The 21,479-nt window shown below is 44.8% G+C and overlaps 1 protein-coding gene across 2 annotated transcripts in view; it reads right to left on the bottom strand.

The window, feature by feature from the left end:
* The window catches only part of LOC139564595 (cyclin-dependent kinase 14-like), a 214,514-nt gene that overhangs the window by 134,659 nt on the left and 58,376 nt on the right, over positions 1 to 21,479 (bottom strand). For both annotated transcript variants that reach the window (XM_071384231.1, XM_071384232.1), the window contains 3 exons: positions 17,636 to 17,881; positions 2,197 to 2,291; positions 1,086 to 1,165 (listed from right to left, as the gene is read on the bottom strand). In XM_071384231.1, coding sequence (XP_071240332.1) covers positions 1,086 to 1,165; positions 2,197 to 2,291; positions 17,636 to 17,881 — 421 coding nt within the window. The remainder of the gene's footprint in view (positions 1 to 1,085; positions 1,166 to 2,196; positions 2,292 to 17,635; positions 17,882 to 21,479) is intronic.

Here is a 21,479-nt window from a genome sequence, read left to right as displayed (position 1 = left end):
GCTCTCAGCTCAGTTCATCAGCCCAGGATCTCACAGATCAAACAGACAGAATCGTTTTCTCATCTAATTTTCTCATCTAAATGAAGCAAGGCTCCAGCCCAGCCAGGCCCGGATCTGCCTATGGAGGTGAGTCTGCCACATATTTCTCACACCCACCCTCACATTCAGGAACCTCCAAGCCTTCTAGCCACTCAGCTCCAGTTAGCCAGAACACCAAAGACTGCTAGCCGGCCTTCACACAACTTGACCTGCTGTGACACACGGCCAGGGACCAGGAGAAAGCACCCCAGCACCAAGAACATCCCTCTGAAGTGATTTAGCCCAGTGCCATGACAGAACTCTATGCAGACGAATAAGGTAGACATGGCCCATGGGATGGGTTTTTGGTTTTTATGAGGCTGAAACTCAGTCAGATCCTTATCTAACTAACACCAGAGGCAATTGGGCTGTGCTGGTAAAGGCTTCAGATTTGGCTTTTCTAGATGAGGCATTTTTTGTTAGAGACGTTAGCTCCCCTCTCTCTGACAACTGTAACGATCGTCTGTGGTGGTAGAAGGATCGGACCAAAGCGCAGCGTGGTAAGTGTTCATGTCTTTAATATAAATCCAAAAACTGAACACAGGAACAAAAACAATAAACGATGATCAAACGAAACAGTACCGTGTGACGACAAACACTGACACGGAAACAAACACCCACAAACCAAAAGTGAAACCCAGGCTACCTAAGTATGATTCTCAATCAGGGACAACGATTGACAGCTGCCTCTGATTGAGAATCATACCAGGCCGAACACAAAACCCCAACATAGAAAAACACACATAGACTGCCCACCCCAACTCACGCCCTGACCATACTAAATAAAGACAAAACAAAGGAAATAAAGGTCAGAAACGTGACAACAACCCTCTGAACTAACAGTCACCATTACACAAACAGAAGTCCACTTAACCCAAGTACCTAGAATAACAACACTTAACCTTATCTTCAAACTCTTAAAGTCCAATTAAAGTGAACTCTACAGTATTAAGACTTTACAGGAGCCTAATCCTAATGTAACCCTTCTAGGTGTGACAGAGACCAACCTTCTCTGATGGCGGTGAACGGTGTCCCCTCCTCCTCCTGCAGACGAATCACTTTCAGGGCTACCAGCTTGCCGTTCACCCTGGCAACAAGAAGATAAGGCACCCCAACACGTTACACTTCATCCCATGAAAAAAGGACTCAATAATGAGGCAGGCAGTGAATGGAGAGAATGGTAGATTTCTGTAAGTCAATGAAATGCAATTTAGGAGCACTGAGGTGAGACTTAGTAGAAGACCAGAAGATTAAATAAAATGAACCTCACCAATCAAATCCATTGTAGTGAAGAAAAACACATACAAAGTAACTTCATTACAGTGAGAAAACACCTCAATACATTTCAATCCATTTACGGCTATGACATTTTCATTTGCTACATTTTAATTATCAGAACCTTTTTACCGCTATGCACGAACAGGAAAAAAGGAAAATAACAAAATAATAATCCTTAAACAATCGTTAAATAATTCCATTCCAAAGTGATTTAATAAAACAAATTGTATTTCATGGTTGGGAAGTGCAGATTTTTTATTAGTGTAATATGAAAATCAATGAATATGGAATATGGACAGTAATTGTTATTATCCTTAATTTACTGCTTCATGATTACAAGCAGTTATGTGCATTTCAAATGGTCATATACAGTTATGTAGGAAATGCGGAAAATGCAGTGCAGTCAAAAACATGATTTTCCTGTGTTATATATATATATATATTTCCACACTTTAAGGTTGGAATAATATTGTGAAATTGTGAAAATTATTATAATGCCCTTTTAGTGTAAGAGCTGTTTGAAAAGACCTCCTGAAATGTCAGTCTATTTTGGTGGGATGGAGTTTTGGCCTGCCTAGTGACATCATCAGACGGTAAATTAGTTAATAAACCAATAAGAAAGAGAGTTCCAAACCTTTCCCTTTCCCACTCAGACCACTCCCAGACAGTTCTAGCAAAATTCTTGCTTGAGAAATGGCGCTTTGCTAAGAAGCATTTTTTTTAAACATTTTAACTGAAAACAATCACACTAAGGTATTTAATTGTTACCCAGAAAGTATTTGATATTGAGATAAAAACAGCTGCATTGGACCTTTATATTAATATTGTTTAGGCACTCACTTGCTTTTCCCTTTGTATACTGTAGCGTATGAGCCTTCTCCCAGTTTCTCAAGCTTCTCATAGGAATCAGCCTTCCCGAACTTGGGGCTTGTGGGCTGAAACAGAGAGAGAGAACATCATTCAGGAAAAGAGACACCAATTACAGTAGAGAGGACTCAGTTTGGCTGTATTAAGTGAGAGAGCAGCCATCGGGACAATCTTATATCTGTGTAGATTATGGAAGAGCCACATCACTTGGGAGTTTGGCTGATGTAACGGCATTGTTACCAAACAATAATGTTAACCCTAAGAAAGCTACTATACGTGCTATTTCACAAGGAGGGACAAGGTACAGTAGATGTTGTGGTTTGGGTCAAGAGGCCTAAAGACAACAACACCAGATCCACTCTGTAACACCAGACACTTGTGAACCTGCTGGCACACAGCCTGTAGAAAAATGGCACGGTCTGTTTCACTGGTTTCTACTCTGGATGATGGAAAGCTTCCAGTCATCCAGGAAATGGGTTGTGTAGGATTTGACACACAGAGACTCTGTAATAAAGGTCTGGAGGAAATACCACTGCTGCAGCTAGCAGGACCGAACACGATTGAAAGAAAATAAATAGTAGTATGTGCTTCGTTTATCTCAGAAGATCTCAAGAGAATATTGCTTTTAAGCCACTTCAGACCCCTATTCCACACTTTTCTAACTCATTTTCATATTTCTAGAGTTCATTGGTAAGATAACTGTACAGAACGTGTATGCTATGCAGGGACAACCATTTTATTAAACGAGTTTTGGCTGCATGGTATTGACAATCAACTGTTGAATGAAAATATGATGGGTCCTATCAATGTTTGAATGAAGATAGTACCCGTTCTATCATTGTAAAACAGCAGGTAGGTCCTATAGAGGTGGAACAAATCCTGACCATGTCATGTTTCTCTCTAAGCGTTACATGGGGATCATGATGGATCATGGAGGATCATGGGACGGTGACAGAGGTGACACCAGTCAGATGAATTAAGGCCACCGAAGGCAGCCCTGGCTCTCAAGAGAAGACAGGCTATGTGCACACTGTCCACAAAATGAGGTGGAAACTGAGCTGCACTTCCTAACCTTCTGCCAAATGTATGACCATATTAGAGACACATATTTCAGACACAGACCCACAAAGAATTCGAAAACAAATACATTTTTGATAAACTCTCATATCAATTGGGTTTAATACCTGGCCAGGGTATAATAGTGTGTCATGTTTAGGGCCTGTTCGATTTGATCTACTCTTACTAATGTTACAGACATTTAACAATGTTAAATCTAATGATTTAGATACGGGGACAGTAAAGGAAATAGAAGACCGACCGACCGACCGACCGACCGACCGACCGACCGACCGACCGACCGACCGACCGACCGACCGACCGACCGACCGACCGACCGACCGACCGACCGACCGACCGACCGACCGACCGACCGACCGACCGACCGACCGACCGACCGACCGACCGACCGACCGACCGACCGACCGACCGACCGACCGACCGACCGACCGACCGACCGACCGACCGACCGACCGACCGACCGACCGACCGACCGACCGACCGACCGACCGACCGACCGACCGACCGACCGACCGACCGACCGACCGACCGACCGACCGACCGACCGACCGACCGACCGACCGACCGACCGACCGACCGACCGACCGACCGACCGACCGACCGACCGACCGACCGACCGACCGACCGACCGACCGACCGACCGACCGACCGACCGACCGACCGACCGACCGACCGACCGACCGACCGACCGACCGACCGACCGACCGACCGACCGACCGACCGACCGACCGACCGACCGACCGACCGACCGACCGACCGACCGACCGACCGACCGACCGACCGACCGACCGACCGACCGACAGACAGACAGACAGACAGACAGACAGACAGACAGACAGACAGACAGACAGACAGACAGACAGACAGACAGACAGACAGACAGACAGACAGACAGACAGACAGACAGACAGACAGACAGACAGACAGACCGACCGACCGACAGACAGACAGACAGACAGACAGACAGACAGACAGACAGACAGACAGACAGACAGACAGACAGACAGACAGACAGACAGACAGACAGACAGACCGACAGACCGACCGACCGACCGACCGACCGACCGACAGACAGAGAGATAGAGAGATAGAGAGATAGAGAGATAGAGAGATAGTGAGATAGAGAGATAGTGAGAGTGAGAATTAACACTCATGCATTCGTCTTGAACTCTTCACAGAAATGGAGTGAGAAAAAACCCATTACCCATAACACACTGCACCTGACATTTCAGCTTCCTCCAAAATCTCTCTCTATCTCAGACAATCAGGCCCAAAATGAACTCAACTAGAAAGTCTCAACCTCCATCAGCAACTCTTCTCTGGACGAAACTGTGTGTGTGTGTGTGTGTGTGTGTGTGTGTGTGTGTGTGTGTGTGTGTGCGCGCGCGCGCGAGTGAGTGAGTGCGTGAGTGCGTGTGTGTGCATCTGTGCTTGCATCCGTGCATGTGTCTGTGTGTCATCAAGACTCTAGACTTTCTCTTACATTGAATTATTTTCTTTAAGAATAACTGAAAAGAACAATGACTGACAGCAATGTAACCTGTTGTGGACCTGTCTGTCCTTTCAGTGATATAGCATTTCAGCCCTGGTGGCAGACAGATATAAAATATGTCTGCTCTCTCTTACTGTTGTCATACTTTAAATACAGGGGCTTCTAGAGGTTAACGTCTGGCTGCAATGTCTCTGTTTTATCATTTAAAGAGCGAGTGGACCAGGCGAGAGATCAGGGAAAGCTCCAACACATTCCAGACAATCCCTGGGGAATAACTCAGTTCTCCCGTCATCACTGTCTCTCTCTGGGCAGTGTGGGCACACACGCTCACACGCTCACACACGCATGTACGCGCACATACACACACACGCATGCAAAAAAGCACACAAGCACACACATGCAAACACACACTCACAGCTTTTAGCAGTGTCTTCTTCCCTCTGGTTGCTATCTAGTCATCTCCTGCTGCCCCACTAATAAGTCCATGCCACATTTCTGAGGGTTTAATAAACAAAGAAATTCCCCTGGGAGATGACAGGAAGTGAAACAGTATCTGTGAAACCCAGATGGACTGACTGCAGGCAGCTCACACATCTCAACCTATTACAGGCCAAATACCGGGCTGGTAAAGGCCCCTGTAGGGTCTGGTAGGACCAACAACGGGATATGCTGCAACATAGAATCTGCTGCAACGTAGAATCTGCTGCAACATGGAATCTGCTGCAACACAGAATCTACTGCAACACAAACACACTCAGCTAGTGTCTGTTATATAGTAAAGGGACTAGGTCCTGATCCAGGACCAGATATATCCCCAAAGATACCTCCAACAAACACAGGAGTACTAAGGGTAGTTTATTCAGCCAACAGCCTGGTGAGCCAATACAAACACAAACTCAGGGCCAGTCCATGTGTGAAGCGGCTCTCCAGTGGATTGTTGGCCTGATGGTTTAGCAGTACACAGGTTGATTATTAGAGAAATGGAGGTCAGGGTTAAGGGTGAGACACATCACTAGCCTGATTGGCTGAGAGCCTACTACCTGGCCGGATACCCCCACTTAATTTCCCCACCAGTTAACAAGGAATTTGAGGTCTCTGGGTAGAGGGGTAAGGTGGGGGTCCTGGGGGGCTACAATTCAGCTTGCCTTTCTCTCTCAATTCAATGTATCTCTCTCTTCCTCTCTTTCTGTCTCCTCCTCCAGGCTAGGTGCCCCTTGTACTGTACATCTCATGCATTTTTCATGTCTATGAATGTTCAACCAAATGGATTCTATCTGGGGTTCTCTCTTTCAGCCTTTATTTTATATCTGTTTCTAGGCTTTGACCCCTTCCCCCTCTCTCTATCCTCTCTCTGTCCTCTCTCGATCCTCTCTCTGTCCTCTCTCTGTCCTCTCTCTATCCTCTCTCTGTCCTCTCTCTATCCTCTCTCTGTCCTCTCTCTGTCCTCTCTCTATCCTCTCTCTGTCCTCTCTCTATCCTCTCTCTGTCCTCTCTCTGTCCTCTCTCTATCCTCTCTCTATCCTCTCTCTGTCCTCTCTCTGTCCTCTCTCTATCCTCTCTCTATCCTCTCTCTGTCCTCTCTCTGTCCTCTCTCTGTCTTCTCTCTGTCCTCTCTCTGTCCTCTCTCTATCCTCTCTCTATCCTCTCTCTGTCCTCTCTCTGTCCTCTGGTGGTGGATGGTACATACCTCAGGTCTCTTCCTGCCTACCCCATGCTGGTACAGTACTGTGAGCTAAAGACCCTACTGAAGTTATTTGACATTAACCATTTAATGTTCTACAACAAGAGTGCAGAGCTCTGGTCCTCAAGGGGAGCAGGGGCAGCGTACACCAGGTGTTTGTCCTTGGCTTTTAATAAGACATTCATTACAATCTGGTGAGCCAGGTGTGTGGACCTTCTGGCCAGTCAGTAGCATTAACTGGTTGATTACATGTCAGGGAGAGAGGGCTGAAACCTAACAGCAGGACTGTGGTCCGTGAGGACTGTAGCTCAGAGCTGTGCACCCATGCACTATTGGAAATACTAGAACATCACTGGAATATAAGTGGTTCAGCATGAAATTTTGATAAGAGAAGTAGGCAGGGAAAGATGTCTGATGGCTACAGTCGCCTAAGCATTAGATTTACATTACACTTAACATCAATTTACATTGTTAGATGTGTTGTGGCCCAAACAAATCATACTGAAAAATTACAAATTACAGAAATGCCGACAGGCAATCAGTCAAGAATAATATAATAGTTAGTACATCTTATTGTGTGTGTACAATAATAATTATTGAGCTAAATGAAAATACATTGAGGACACGATTTGAAACATGTCTAATCTACATGATTAAGCAATACAGGTCTTCTGGTAACAACATTCAATTAGCCACCAAATGGAAATGACATTCTGGTTAGCTTGTTTTCTCATTTTCAGATCATCAATCTTAACCTAACGTAGGAGGCGTAACAGAAACGCCTGAGGGAGGTCAGATGAAAACGGAAGCATCCGTTTTGAGGCTTCGCCTCTTCTCTGCTTTCCCCCTGAAAACCGGATGATTCCGGTGACACCCACCCGGATGCACCCTCACATCCATCTAAATCTAGTTTTAAATGCCAAAACAAAACACTAGCAAATACAGAATACAATCTGAGTTTCGATGATGTTTTCTCCCATTATTGTCTGATGTTATTGCTATAGCATTGTGTGCTGTATATTAGTGAATGTACAGTACTGTACATATAGACTGCACAGTGTGTCAGGACCCGGTGCGAGAAACAGTCACTAATAATCGTCAGAACCCAGAAGATGAGGCAGACACAGCAGTACTAGAGATGGTGGTTTAATTAAAGAATAAAATCTTCAGGCAAAGAAACTCAATCCACAATGTCCAAAAATAAAGCCAAGAGGCACAAAATGGAAATCCTCCAAAACACAAAAGAAACTCCACAAAGTGGTAAAAAACAGCAGGGAAAAACAAACCTCAAAAGACTACTCAAATAATACACAAGAACTAAACCAGAGAACCTCTGGAAAATCCAACAAGAGAAATATCTGTATAAAACAAAGCTTGGGCTGGGGCTGGGTGCTAACTTACAAACACTGAGCAAGGAACTAAGGAACACACAGGGTTTAAATACTAACAAGGGAATGACTTACAGGTGCAAACAATAATTGGAGCAAGAAAAACAAAAGGTACAAAAAAGGTGCAAGGGGGACATCTAGTGAACAAAACCTAAACAGTCCTGGCCAAAACCTGACAGAATCCCCCCCCTAGGAACGGCTCCTGACGTTCCTACCAGCCTTCTCAGGGTGGAGGACCCTGAACTGACGAATGAGGTCAGGGTCCAGTATGTCCTTGGCAGGAACCCAGGAGCGCTCCTCGGGACCGTAGCCTTCCCAGTCCACCAGATACTGCCAGGACCGCTGCACCCGGCGGGAATCCAGTATCCGGTGGACGGTATAAGCCGACTGGCCTCCGATGACACGGGGCGGAGGGGGAGGTCTGCCTGCCGGGATAAGGGGAGAAAAAACAACAGGTTTTAATAAGGAAATGTGAAATGTGGGATTGATCTTAAGGGATCTGGGTAAGTGCAGGCGAAAAGTAACGGGATTGACTCTCCTGGCAATCTTAAAAGGACCGATGAACCTCTGGGACAGCTTGCGAGACTCCACCCGTAGTGGTAAGTTCTTAGTTGAGAGCCATACTCTCTGGCCGGGGTACAGGGTAGGACCGGGACGGCGACGTCTGTTGGCTTGTCGTTGGTACTGCTGAGAGGAACGCAGAAGATTAAGACGTGCCTTCTTCCACGTAAGCCGACAGCGTCTGATGAACCTTGAGGCTGAAGGCACTCTGACTTCTGCCTCCTGGTCCGGGAACAATAGAGGCGCATAGCCAAACTGACACTCATGCGGGGATATACCAGTGGAGGAGGAGCACAAGGTGTTGTGCGCGTACTCGGCCCAAACAATGAAGGATGACCATGTGGACGGGTTGTTGGAAACCATGCATCTGAGGGTGGTTTCCAGCTCCTGATTCATCCTCTCAGTTTGGCCATTGGACTCCGGATGGTACCCTGAAGATAAACTGTCCGTGGCCCCTATGAGTTGGCAGAAGGCCTTCCAAAACCTTGAGGCGAACTGGGGACCTCTGTCGGAAACCATATCTTGCGGAATCCCAAAGACTCGGAACACATGGTTAATCACCAACTCAGCTGTTTCCTTGGCAGAAGGTAATTTGGTCAAGGGAACAAACCTGGCCGCCTTAGAAAACCTGTCGATGATGACTAGGATCGTAGTATTACCATGGGACGGAGGAAGGCCAGTAATAAAGTCCAACGAGATATGGGACCAGGGTCGGTGGGGAATAGATAGAGGGTGAAGGAGTCCTTGAGGGCGGAGGTGAGAAGATTTGCCCTGGCAGCACACGGAACAGGCCTTGACGAAAGTGGCAACGTCTTCTTTTATGGTAGGCCACCAGAACTTACGCTGGATGAACTCCAAGGTGCGACCTACGCCCGGGTGACAGGTGAGGCGAGAGGAGTGCCCCCACAGAAGGACTTGGGACCTTGCTGCCTTGGGAACAAACAACCGATTAGCAGGACCTCCTCCAGGGCCCGGTTCGATGGCTTGAGCTTGTTTCACGGTATCCTCCACTTGCCACGAGATCGGAGCCACGATCTTAGCGGCCGGAAGGACAGTCATGTCAGTATCTTCTCGAATGGCAGGAGAGTAGATTCGTGACAAGGCGTCCGGTTTGAGATTCTTCGACCCGGGTCTATAGGTGAGGATAAACTGAAATCGGCTGAAGAAAAGAGACCATCGAGCTTGTCTGGAGTTCAACCGCTTCGCCTGCTGGATATACTCCAGATTTTTGTGGTCCGTAAGCACTTGAAACGGTTGAGAAGCCCCCTCGAGCCAGTGTCTCCATTCCTTCAATGCCATCTTAACCGCTAGGAGTTCACGATCCCCCACATCGTAATTCCTCTCGGCCGGGGTAAGCCGGTGAGAGAAGAAGGCGCAAGGATGAAGCTTCTTGTCTTCACCCCTCTGAGACAGGACAGCTCCAACCCCAACCTCTGATGCGTCTACCTCCACCACAAAAGGTTCATCCGCCGTTGGTAGTGTCAGGATGGGAGCAGAGAGGATGCGCTGCTTGAGTCCTTGGAAGGCCGTCTCAGCTTCTCTTCCCCACAGAAACCTTGTGTTGCCACCCTTGGTTACAGCTGAGAGAGGGGCTGCCACCGAGCTGAAGTTCTTGATGAACTTGCGGTAAAAGTTGGTGAAGCCCAGGAAACGCTGAACTTCCTTAACGGACTTGGGGGTGGGCCAATCCGCTACCGCCCCTACCTTCTTGGGGTCCATCTGGACTCGACCGGGTTCCACTATAAATCCCAGGAATTGTACTCGAGAGGAATGGAATTCACACTTTTCCGGCTTAACGTACAAATGGCTGTCTAGGAGGCGTTTGAGCACTTGTCTGACATGCTTAGTGTGTTCTTGAAGGGAGCTCGAAAAGATGAGGATGTCATCCAAGTAAACAAACACAAAGATGTTAAGCATATCCCTAAGCACATCGTTTATGAGCGCTTGGAACACAGCCGGAGCGTTGGTCAGGCCGAAGGGCATCACCGAGTATTCGTAGTGACCAGTAGGCGTGTTGAAAGCGGTCTTCCACTCGTCCCCGGGTTTGATCCGCACAAGATGGTAAGCGTTCCGCAGGTCAAGCTTAGTGAAGACAACTGCTTCCTGGAGCAGCTCAAAGGCTGTGGCCATAAGGGGTAGCGGGTAGCGGTTACGGACGGTTATGGCATTGAGTCCCCGGTAGTCGATGCAAGGTCGTAATCCACCGTCTTTCTTGGCCACAAAGAAAAACCCTGCTCCCGCCGGCGAGGTAGATGGACGCATGAGGCCTGCTGCCAGAGCGTCCTTGATGTAGGTATCCATAGCAGCTCGTTCGGGAGGAGAAAGGGAAAAGATCCGACCCCTGGGAGGGCAGGTCCCCGGAAACAGGTCGATGGTGCAATCGTAAGGTCTATGGGGTGGTAGTTTGGTGGCCCTCTGTTTGCTAAATACCAGTTTGAGGTCATGGTAACACTCGGGAACTGTCGATGGATTCTAGAGACTCGGAAGGGGAACTCGGGGAACTCGGGAAGATACAAGTGGCTTGGCACGTAGGACCCCACTGCTTGATAGTGCCCACAGACCAGTCGATGTGAGGGTTATGGCTGTGAAGCCAGGGATAACCAAGGACGAGAGGGAACTCGGAACAGGAGATCAGATGAAAGTTCATCACTTCCTGGTGTTGGGAAACTGAAAGTCGCAAGGGGGTAGTGGCACGAGTAACAAGTCCAGATCCCAAAGGGCTTCTATCCAACGTAGTAACCCTTATGGGGTCACTCAGAGGTTCAGAAGGAACGCCATTCTCTTTCGCCCAGACCCCATCCATGAAGTTACCTGCGGCTCCAGAGTCTACCAAGGCTTGAAGAGAAAACTCGTGGTCGTCCCAGGAAAGGGTAACTGGAATGAGCAGGCGGGAGTTGGATGGATGGGAGGAGGTTATGTTTCCCGTTACAGTCCTCCCAGGCCTGCACGGGAGAGTGCGTTTCCCTGGAGCCCGGGACACGTGGAGCGGAAATGGCCCGGTTTGCCGCAATATAGACAGCATCGCTCCCTCATCCGGCGGTCTCTCTCAGCCTGGGAGATGCGTCCAACCTGCATGGGTTCTGGTGGAGCCAGCGAGGATAAAGGTGGAGACTCGGAGCTGGAACCGATAGGAGCTAGGGTGAGCGGTCTACGGTTGAGTTCTCTCTCTCTCAGACGCTGGTCTATGCGTGAAGCCAACTTGATCAGGGACTCGAGGTTGTCCGGTGGTTCCCGAGTGGCCAGTTCATCTTGGATGGTGTCAGAAAGACCCTTCAAAAAACACACTGTGAGCGCCTCGTCGTTCCAGCCACTTCCTGCTGCCACAGTGCGGAACTGGATGGCATAGTCCGTCACGCTGCGCCGACCTTGGCGGAGAGTCAGGAGCTGTTTGGCTGAGTCAGGGCCGTTGGTAGGACCTTGAAACACTCGCTTGAATTCTTCAGCAAAGGTAGAGTAGCTGGCACAGCAGGGACTTTGGGCATCCCACACAGCAGTAGCCCAGGCTAGGGCTTTTTCCGACAGCAGGGTGATGATATATGCTATCTTGGACCGGTCGGTGGGAAACGACGATGGTTGCAGCTCAAAGGAGAGAGAACATTGGGTGAAAAACCCCTTACAAACACTCGGATCCCCTGAGAACCGTTGGGGAGGCGGCAGACGAGGTTCAGCCAGGGGGTTAACTGCCAGGGGCACTTGAATCGGATGAACTGGAGCAGAAGCGGTTGCCGGGGAAAGTCGATCCGAAATCTGCTTTATGGAAGTCAGCATCTCTAACAGAAGTTGAGAATGTCTAGCCATTAAGGCCTTTTGCTGAACCAGAGCAGCTTCGTGGCGTTGGACAGTCCCCTCGTGGTGGGACAGCATGGAAAAAAATCCTGGGTACTGGCTGCCTCTGGGTTCATTATAATGGCTCAGTGTTTCTGTCAGGACCCGGTGCGAGAAACAGTCACTAATAATCGTCAGAACCCAGAAGATGAGGCAAACACAGCAGTACTAGAGATGGTGGTTTAATTAAAGAATAAAATCTTCAGGCAAAGAAACTCAATCCACAATGTCCAAAAATAAAGCCAAGAGGCACAAAATGGAAATCCTCCAAAACACAAAAGAAACTCCACAAAGTGGTAAAAAACAGCAGGGAAAAACAAACCTCAAAAGACTACTCAAATAATACACAAGAACTAAACCAGAGAACCTCTGGAAAATCCAACAAGAGAAATATCTGTATAAAACAAAGCTTGGGCTGGGGCTGGGTGCTAACTTACAAACACTGAGCAAGGAACTAAGGAACACACAGGGTTTAAATACTAACAAGGGAATGACTTACAGGTGCAAACAATAATTAGAGCAAGAAAAACAAAAGGTACAAAAAAGGTGCAAGGGGGACATCTAGTGAACAAAACCTAAACAGTCCTGGCCAAAACCTGACACAGTGTATTGTATACATTTAAAACAAAAAAACAATGTTTTAAGTGAGATGTAGGCATTGGTCTGAAATTCACATGAGCATCACAGTGCATACTTCACCCATGCTCTACCAAGGTTTTCCAGCACACCGCTTTGACCTACTACAGTAGCTATGATGGTATATTGTACTTCCAACAATGTGTAGGCTGGTTGCTTACGATTCAAACCTTCTCAAACAGCCTAATTCATACTCTTAGAGGAGGTGCTCCCACAATGATGTGATTTGTACCGCATACAAGGTAATGTATTGTATTCTTTCCACCCCACCACCCCACACTAAGACAATGTGTGCTGGAGCAAAACACAGCAATACAAGTAAAAGTACACAATAATGACAAATTGACAAATGACAAAGATTTTTTTTTGTTATGAGTATATATTTAATACTAACAGCTGAATTTCTATAGAGAAGCGAAAAAAATAACCCCATTTAAGCCAATATGGCATAAACTGGAAATGTTTTCCCTGATCTCTTTTAACAAGACAATGGAGAAAGCTCCTGGAAAATACACAAAATAATCAACATGTACCCATTAACTATTTACATGAAAATGTACTTTCAAGTTTTCTGAAGAAAGGACTAGTACTACACTACCTGAAAACAATAGTGAGTTATTACAAAATAAACAATTTACAATCAAACGTACATTCATCAGACATAGTAAACTTTGTACATACAATTCAGGGATGGCCAAAATTGTGCTTGAATAGGGTTATGCAGGCTTTCTTGTTCAAGCCCAGTTCTACCACACCTGATTCTACTATTCAAGGTCTCGATGAACAGCTGAGGTCTTGGTGAACAAAAAAAGCCCGTATGACCCTGTGGCTAGTCAATAGCAATTTTAGTAACTCCTGATACAAACACCGTGACAAATGGCAAACTGCTGAGAAACACCTGTAACAAAAAGTACAAAACCCTTCTAAGAATAAATATTTACAAATCTGACAGGACAGGGAGCATGACGTGTACTGGTGCGCGAGTCGTGCTACTACGGAGGGGAGAACGGTGGAGAGACCAGCTCTCAAACTCTCGAAGAAGACGTCATTGCCCTCATCTGTCAGATGCATGCCATAATTATGTTACAAATACATGCGAGAAGTAGCACAGGTTGTAAACAATTCTCCTTTTCAGGTGCCACTTTCTGTCATTTGAGAAGCTAAGAAATTCTTCAAGCTGGCCCACGTCTAGCTGACAAACGACTTACGCTTATTCATATTCACACAGTACATCACACACTATCAGTAACAGTTATGTATGTTCTGTTCCAGATCTGTGAGTACGCCCATCTAATTTCATATTTATACTGCCATTTATATACAGTGGGGCAAAAAAGTATTTAGTCAGCCACCAATTGTGCAAGTTCTCCCACTTAAAAAGATGAGAGAGTCCTATAATTTTCATCATAGGTACACTTCAACTATGACAGACAAAATGAGAAAAGAAATTCCAGAAAATCACATTGTAGGATTTTTTATGAATTTATTTGCAAATTATGGTGGAAAATAAGTGAGGCAGGTCCTCACCAGACATCACCGGCAACAACGTCGCCTATGGGCACAAACCCACCGTCGCTGGACCAGACAGAACTGGCAAAAAGTGCTCTTCATTGACGAGTCGCGGTTTTGTCTCACCAGGGGTGATGGCCGGATTCGCGTTGATCGTCAAAGGAATGAGCATTACACTGAGACCTGTACTCTGGAGCGGGATCAATTTGGAGGTGAAGGGTCCGTCATGGTCTGGGGTGGTGTGTCACAGCATCATCGGACTGAGCTTGTTGTCATTGCAGGCAATCTCAACGCTGTGCGTTACAGGGAAGACATCCTACTCCCTCATGTGGTACCCTTCCTGCAGGCTCATCCTGACATGACCCTCCAGCATGACAATGCCACCAGCCATACTGCTTGTTCTGTGCTTGATTTCCTGCAAGACAGGAATGTCAGTGTTCTGGCATGGCCAGCGAAGAGCCCGGATCTCAATCCCATTGAGCCCGTATGGGACCTGTTGGATCGGAGGGTGAGGGCTAGAGCCATTCCCCCCAGAAATATCTGGGAACTTGCAGGTGCCTTGGTGGAAGAGTGGGGTAACCTCTCACAGCAATAACTGTCGAATCTGTTGCAGTCCATGAGGAGGAGATGCACTGCAGTACTTAGCTAGTGGCCACACCAGATACTGTCTGTTACTTTTGATTTTGACTTTTGACTTTTGTTCAGGGACACATTATTCAATTTCTGTTAGTCACATGTCTGTGGAACTTGTTCAGTTTATGTCTCAGATGTTGAATCTTGTTATGTTCATACAAAAATGTACACATGTTAAGAGTTTGCTGAAAATAAACACAGTTGACAGTGAGAGGACATTTCTTTTTTTGCTGAGTTTACCTACTTAGCTAGCTAGCTAACTTCCTTTGCTTCTTATCCAACTGGTGTAACCTAGCTGGCTACAGCTACAAGTATTTTCCTAGTTAGCTGCTACTGTTGCACAGCAACCGAGTTGCACCCGGTTTTAGAACTCTGAGATTCGGCTGAAAAGATGTTAGCATTGTCAAAAATGCTCCAGAAAAGCAATAAATTGTGAATTTAATAAAAAATGTTTCACCTACAAAACGTATTCAGTCCATGTAGCCTCGTTGAATTTGAGCTAGGTTTGGGCAAAGAATTGTCTGACGTCCCTAATGCTAACGACTCAGGTATAGTGGTTCTCGGTAATGGCCGGACGGATCATGACGAGAAGCGGGAGGGTGTCAAATTGGCTTACATGTGATGGTAGGGAGATTTGAATTTAACATTGCGCTTCAACCAATGCATACTATAGTCATACCAACCAGTATAATGTACTACAGGCCTATAGTCTGTACTGTATAATATCGACTGTAGAGTATACATTGTATGACCGTACTGTGTATTGTATATACTGTACAGCAGGGTTCCCCAACTGGCAGCATGCGGGCCGAATTTGGCACGTGGGTGGTTTCATTTGACACCAAAGTTTCCAGAGCAAAAAATCAACAACCGTTTTTTTTTTAAATAAAATGTTTCAAAATATTGGACATAAAAGACTGTAAAAACACCAGGAAAGCAGCTCCAAGTGATTTTTATTTAATTAATCTGTTGCCATGTATTTCCACGTTTTAGTCAATCTGTTTGGGCATCTTGCGGTCAATTTGCAGTCTACAAATTATTAGTCATTATGTTCCGGCCTCCCGACCATCCGCTCAACAAGAAATCAGCCCATGGCTGAATCTAGTTGAGGATCCCTGCTGTTCAGTGAGTAGACAACAAACTGTGTATACTATAGACTGTCATGACGTTGCCTGCTTGGGTATTGCAAAACCCCATCCCCCTCTCCCTGCCTCCCCCTTTCCTCCTTCAACCCATGCTGTGATCACAGAGAGATGTCGTAAATTCCTGAGAATCTCCTCATGGCCAAACAGTATTAGAGAGAGGGTAAACTTTCAGGACAAAGAGGTTTCTTCCACCTCACAGAACTTGAGGTACGAACGGATTTCATGTTCCGGAGGAGGTATGGAAGATCGGTGAAGAGTCCAGCTATTAACATGTCCGTTTGTCCTCATGTGGGAAACTCAGGAGAGACTGTGGGACTACATTACCATACCGCTGTTTATATAATAACCTCAGATATGAGGTTTACATCTGTTTGTTGTATAAAATGAATGAGTGAGTATGATACTGTTTGTATAATTGTGTAATATGATTTTGGACTGTTTAATGAAGAAAAATACAAATCCCTTTTGTATTTGAACTAAATCCAAGGACCGCCCCTGAGCCCAGTACGGGTCAGACATCCAAGGACAGCCCCTTCCTGCTATCCGAATAAAAGCCAACTCTGAGAAATTATCATTAGACCATGTTTTCTCCAGAGGAGGAGAACGAAGGTTAAGTACCATTGCTGAATCTTTAACCATACCACGTGGTTAAACTCTTAGACGAATAAGAACAAGTCTTTGATATTGACTACTAGTCTGCAGCTAGGAATTCGGCATCAATGAACGCGAAGAAAGACAACCGCCGAAACATCCATTCTATAACGAATGTCACTCTGAACTATCCACAATAACCAAGACGGACCAAACTCTCCAACAAAAACTAACTTCTCTCCAACGATCAAGACGACACACCGAGCGTAAATATATATATATTGATTGCAATTGTTCCCGAATGAGTGAGCGTTCATGTGTAAGGATTAGCATGTCAATTGTTATAAAGAGTATACTCTGTAGTGAATTCTTAGTCGAACGCAATTTTCCCTTTGTCTAACAAGCCGCCATGCCGGTTCAGCCCACTAGGGCATATTTCTCCCATCATTTCATGTAACCATTTTTAAGTTTGTTTGTGCATTTCTGTGAATTAATTAGTTAGTAATAAATAAATTATTTAAGACAATTGATGTATGGATGACTCATAGTGAAGACTGGGTTTGTGCAGATAACCAACAATTTACGACGTTTGGAATGAGACTAACGTGAGGTAAAAATAAATAAATCATTAATCAGAAGACTATTGATCAGATATGAAAATATCTGAAAGGTTATATTGGGAAATTATAACTTTGTAATCTGACTACTTTCCCTGGTGCCCTCGAATTCATAGTTAATTAGTTACGTTATTACTCAGTTGATCACGTAATCCCTAAGTCTTCAATTTAATGATAGCAAAGACACGACAAGACTGTGCTGTGTATTTTATATACAGTATGTAGCATACAGTGTGTAGGCTACTGTATAGACTTACAGAGCTTGGGCTGGAGTGTCGGCGCAGTTTGGGCGACTCTTTCCCAGTAGAGGAGGCCTTGGAGGAGATACAGGCATTGTTCTCTGAGTGCACCCTCTTCACCTGGCTGGCGGGTTTCTCGAAGGCGTCGAAACCGCTCTGTGTCCGCTGAACCCTTACCTTCCTGTCCTCAGGGATGGTGTCCAGGGGCGTGATGACCGAGTCCTTTCCCTGGCCGCTGCGTGTGGACATCTTTGTGACACATATCTGAGAGGAGAGAGGGACAGAGAGAGGGAGGAGAGAAAGGAGAAAGAGGTTGAGCGAAAAATGAAAGTGGAGAAAATGATACCATCTGCATTTACTGTTCGGACCAAAATTGTCCCCCCCCACCTAGTCCCCTCCTCCTCTAGATCTACCTTCATGTAATCTCTCTGTCTCTATCTCTCCCTCCCTGTGGAGTCCCAGTGCTCCCTCTCTCTGTCAGAAGATCTTTATCTCCATATCCCTCTGATCAAAACACAGCAACCAGCCTACTCTGTTTCTGCTGCTGCCTCTTTCACACCCCATTGCTGCTGTGCCTACACACACACACACACACACACACACACACACACACACACACACACACACACACACACACACACACACACACACACACACACACACACACACACACACACACACACACACACACACACACACACACACACACACACACACACATATAAACAAACACACGCATTCCCTCTAAACACAATGCAACCTACCGGCTACTCCACACAAAGAGTGTGTTTGTTCCCTGGGCAAAAAAGGACCAGGCAGTGTGTCGTGTTGTGCCACAGCCTACCTTTCAGATGAAATATTTAGTACTGGACTCTCCAACGAGCTGCTACTCTAATCACTACACATACACAGTGACCAGGCTGCAGAAGAGTCACCTTGCAGCTCTCAGAGCAGAGCAGCTCTCTCACCCAGGTTAGGATTAGGGTTAGTGACGCTACACAGTTGGGCTTCTGACAGGGAACAAACAAAAACAAATCAGGAGGAACTGCAAAGAGAAACATACATTTATTTTACAGCTAGAATTCTTAATCGAAGCAATAACAAAGAGTCCTCCCTACCCGTTTTACTAAAAGCTAAAAAAAAAAAGAAAGAAATGAAAGTAAGTACACAGATTAATAAATAATATGTCTTGATATTTGATGGAGAAAAAGCATTCATCAACTGTCTAAAAAATGTATGAAAAATGAGCACTGCACGATATGTGCAATTTCATACCAAATATTGCGATTGCGAATTTGAGTTGCGAATTAGTGTTGTCCCGATATCATAATTATTTGTATCACAATACTCAATACCATCAAGATACTCAATACCATCAAGATACTCAATACCACAGCAAAACAAGAAAGCATATTAGCCAAAGTCACAGAATGGCTCTTGATCCAGACAGATGAACTCAGCTACTGCTCTGTTCAATCATTGGGCATTTTTTGAGTTCAACATCATGATTAGAATTTTTTAAAATAAACAATCAATTTGACTTTGTTTTTATCAATCTAACTACATAACACCATTATGGTGATCATTTATTTGAATGGTAAATCTCTATTGATAAACTGTGTAAATCAAAATGTAGCCTAGGCCTATCCACACAGGTGAATGCATATTCAATAGGAGCGTGTGCATGCATTGAGTTATTTAGCTTTTTTGGGGGCTGATTTCATGGGGCTACAGATGTTTCCCTTCCACTTGGGACTTATTTGTTGTATTGATCAACAACATTTGCATCGAAGAAGCTTATTTAATAAAAATGTCAGCTGTCTCTTTAATCAGTAATGACATCATTCACGAGGAGAGGTGAGAGAGAGACCGAATAAGTGAATTAATAAAGTTTTTGGTGGCAATCAGCTTTGAAATCAGCATATTTGGCATTATAGTTAGCATATTATCACAAGTACTAGGATAGTGATAATACAAGTAATAGGGTAGTGAATTGATGTTTGCTTTTTATTTTATTTTAATTAAAAAATGTAACCTTTATTTAACTAGGCAAGTCAGTTAAGAACAAATGCTGATGTGTCTGATGGAAAGGTGTTCCAGACATGGGAAGCTCAAACAGAGAAAGCAGATTGACTAAAGGTGCTTTTCCTTAAGGGAACTATACAGTCACCTCTCATGGTAGACCTTGTGGATCTGCTGCCATATGTTTGGGTTTCTGTTTAACAAAAATACTGAGTGGAGGGGGAGCCAGGCCATTTAGGATCTTGAATACAAGACATGTGTCAGTGTATTGCACAAGATTTTTCCAACCCAGGAGCTCATGCTTTCTGAGGATGTAACAGTGATGATGGCTATTGGGCTTCCTATCAAGCACTTTGAGAGCCTGTCTGTAGACAGACTGAATGGGTATTAATGTTGTACAGAAAGCTTAGGCCCAACTAGTCAAGCAGTATGTTAAGTGGGGGAGTACCATAGATTAGAAGTACAGTTTTGCTACCTCTGTAGTCAAACAATCAAGTATGTATTGGAAATTATCTAGGTCAAATTTGGTTATTTGAGTTACTTTTTTCACCTGCTTTTTAAAAGAGAGGTTGGAATCAAGAATGATGCCAAGGTACTTAAAATCAGATACCACCTGGAGCTTCTCCCCTGACACATAGACATCTGGCTCAGTGGCATCAGTTGTCCTCTTTGTGAAGAACATGCAGACAGTTCTTTTTATATTGAGATGCAAACATGAGTCACTGAGTCACTTTGTAACCTGGACCATTACAGTAGTGAGTTATTGCGTAGCTTGTTGTTTGCTCTTTGCATTCAAATATATCACTGTTTCATCTGCATACATTTGAACTTCGGACCCAGTACAGACAGAAGGCAGATCATTAATGTACAAGCTGAACAGTACTGACCCTTGGGGCACGCACACATCATAGCTAACAGTGGGCGACAGTTAGTTTTTACTATTACGCTGATGAGACAGCACCAACTTTTAAAGGTTCTAGATTTGTTAAACAACAGGTTTATATTTTTACTAAATTAATGCACAGGTTTAATTACTAGATTACTGGAAAGGGGTTATGGGTTTGTTTATTGTTTATTGTTTATTTTAGGTGTTGATTTCACTTAATGAAACACTGTAGTATCTGATGTGTTTTGAGTAGGATTCCTCCTTATGGGACTGATGGAAGTCCCCTACAGTATGTATGCTACCCATCCCGGATCCGGGAGCATCCTCATCAAAAAAGCTGACAAGCATAGCCTAGCCTAACGCGACAGGGATATCGTATAATATAATTTTCATGAAATCACAAGTCCAATACAGCAAATGAAAGATAAACATCTTGTGAATCCAGCCATCATTTCCGATTTTTAAAATGTTTTACAGCGAAAACACAATATGTATTTCTATTAGCTAACCACAATAGCAAAAGACTCAACCGCATATTTTCACCATTTTTCTACCGCATAGGTAGCTATCACAAAACCGACCAAATAGAGATATAATTAGTCACTAACCAAGAAACAACTTCATCAGATGACAGTCTTATAACATGTTATACAATAAATTTATGTTTTGTTCGAAAATGTGCATATTTGAGGTATAAATCATAGTTTTACATTCCAGCTACCATCAAAAATATCACCAAAGCAGCCAGAATAATTACAGAGAGCAACGTGAAATACCTAAATACTCATCATAAAACATTTATGAAAAATACATGGTGTACAGCAAATGAAAGATAAACATCTTGTGAATCCAGCCAATATTTTTTAAGTGTTTTACAGCGAAAACACAATATAGCATTATATTAGCTTACCACAATAGCCAAACACACAAATGCATTTATTAGCAGCAAAAGGT

The sequence above is a fragment of the Salvelinus alpinus genome, chromosome 35 (genome assembly GCF_045679555.1).
Source record: "Salvelinus alpinus chromosome 35, SLU_Salpinus.1, whole genome shotgun sequence".
Lineage (NCBI taxonomy): Eukaryota > Metazoa > Chordata > Actinopteri > Salmoniformes > Salmonidae > Salvelinus > Salvelinus alpinus.
This window is presented reverse-complemented; position numbering and strand designations above follow the sequence as displayed.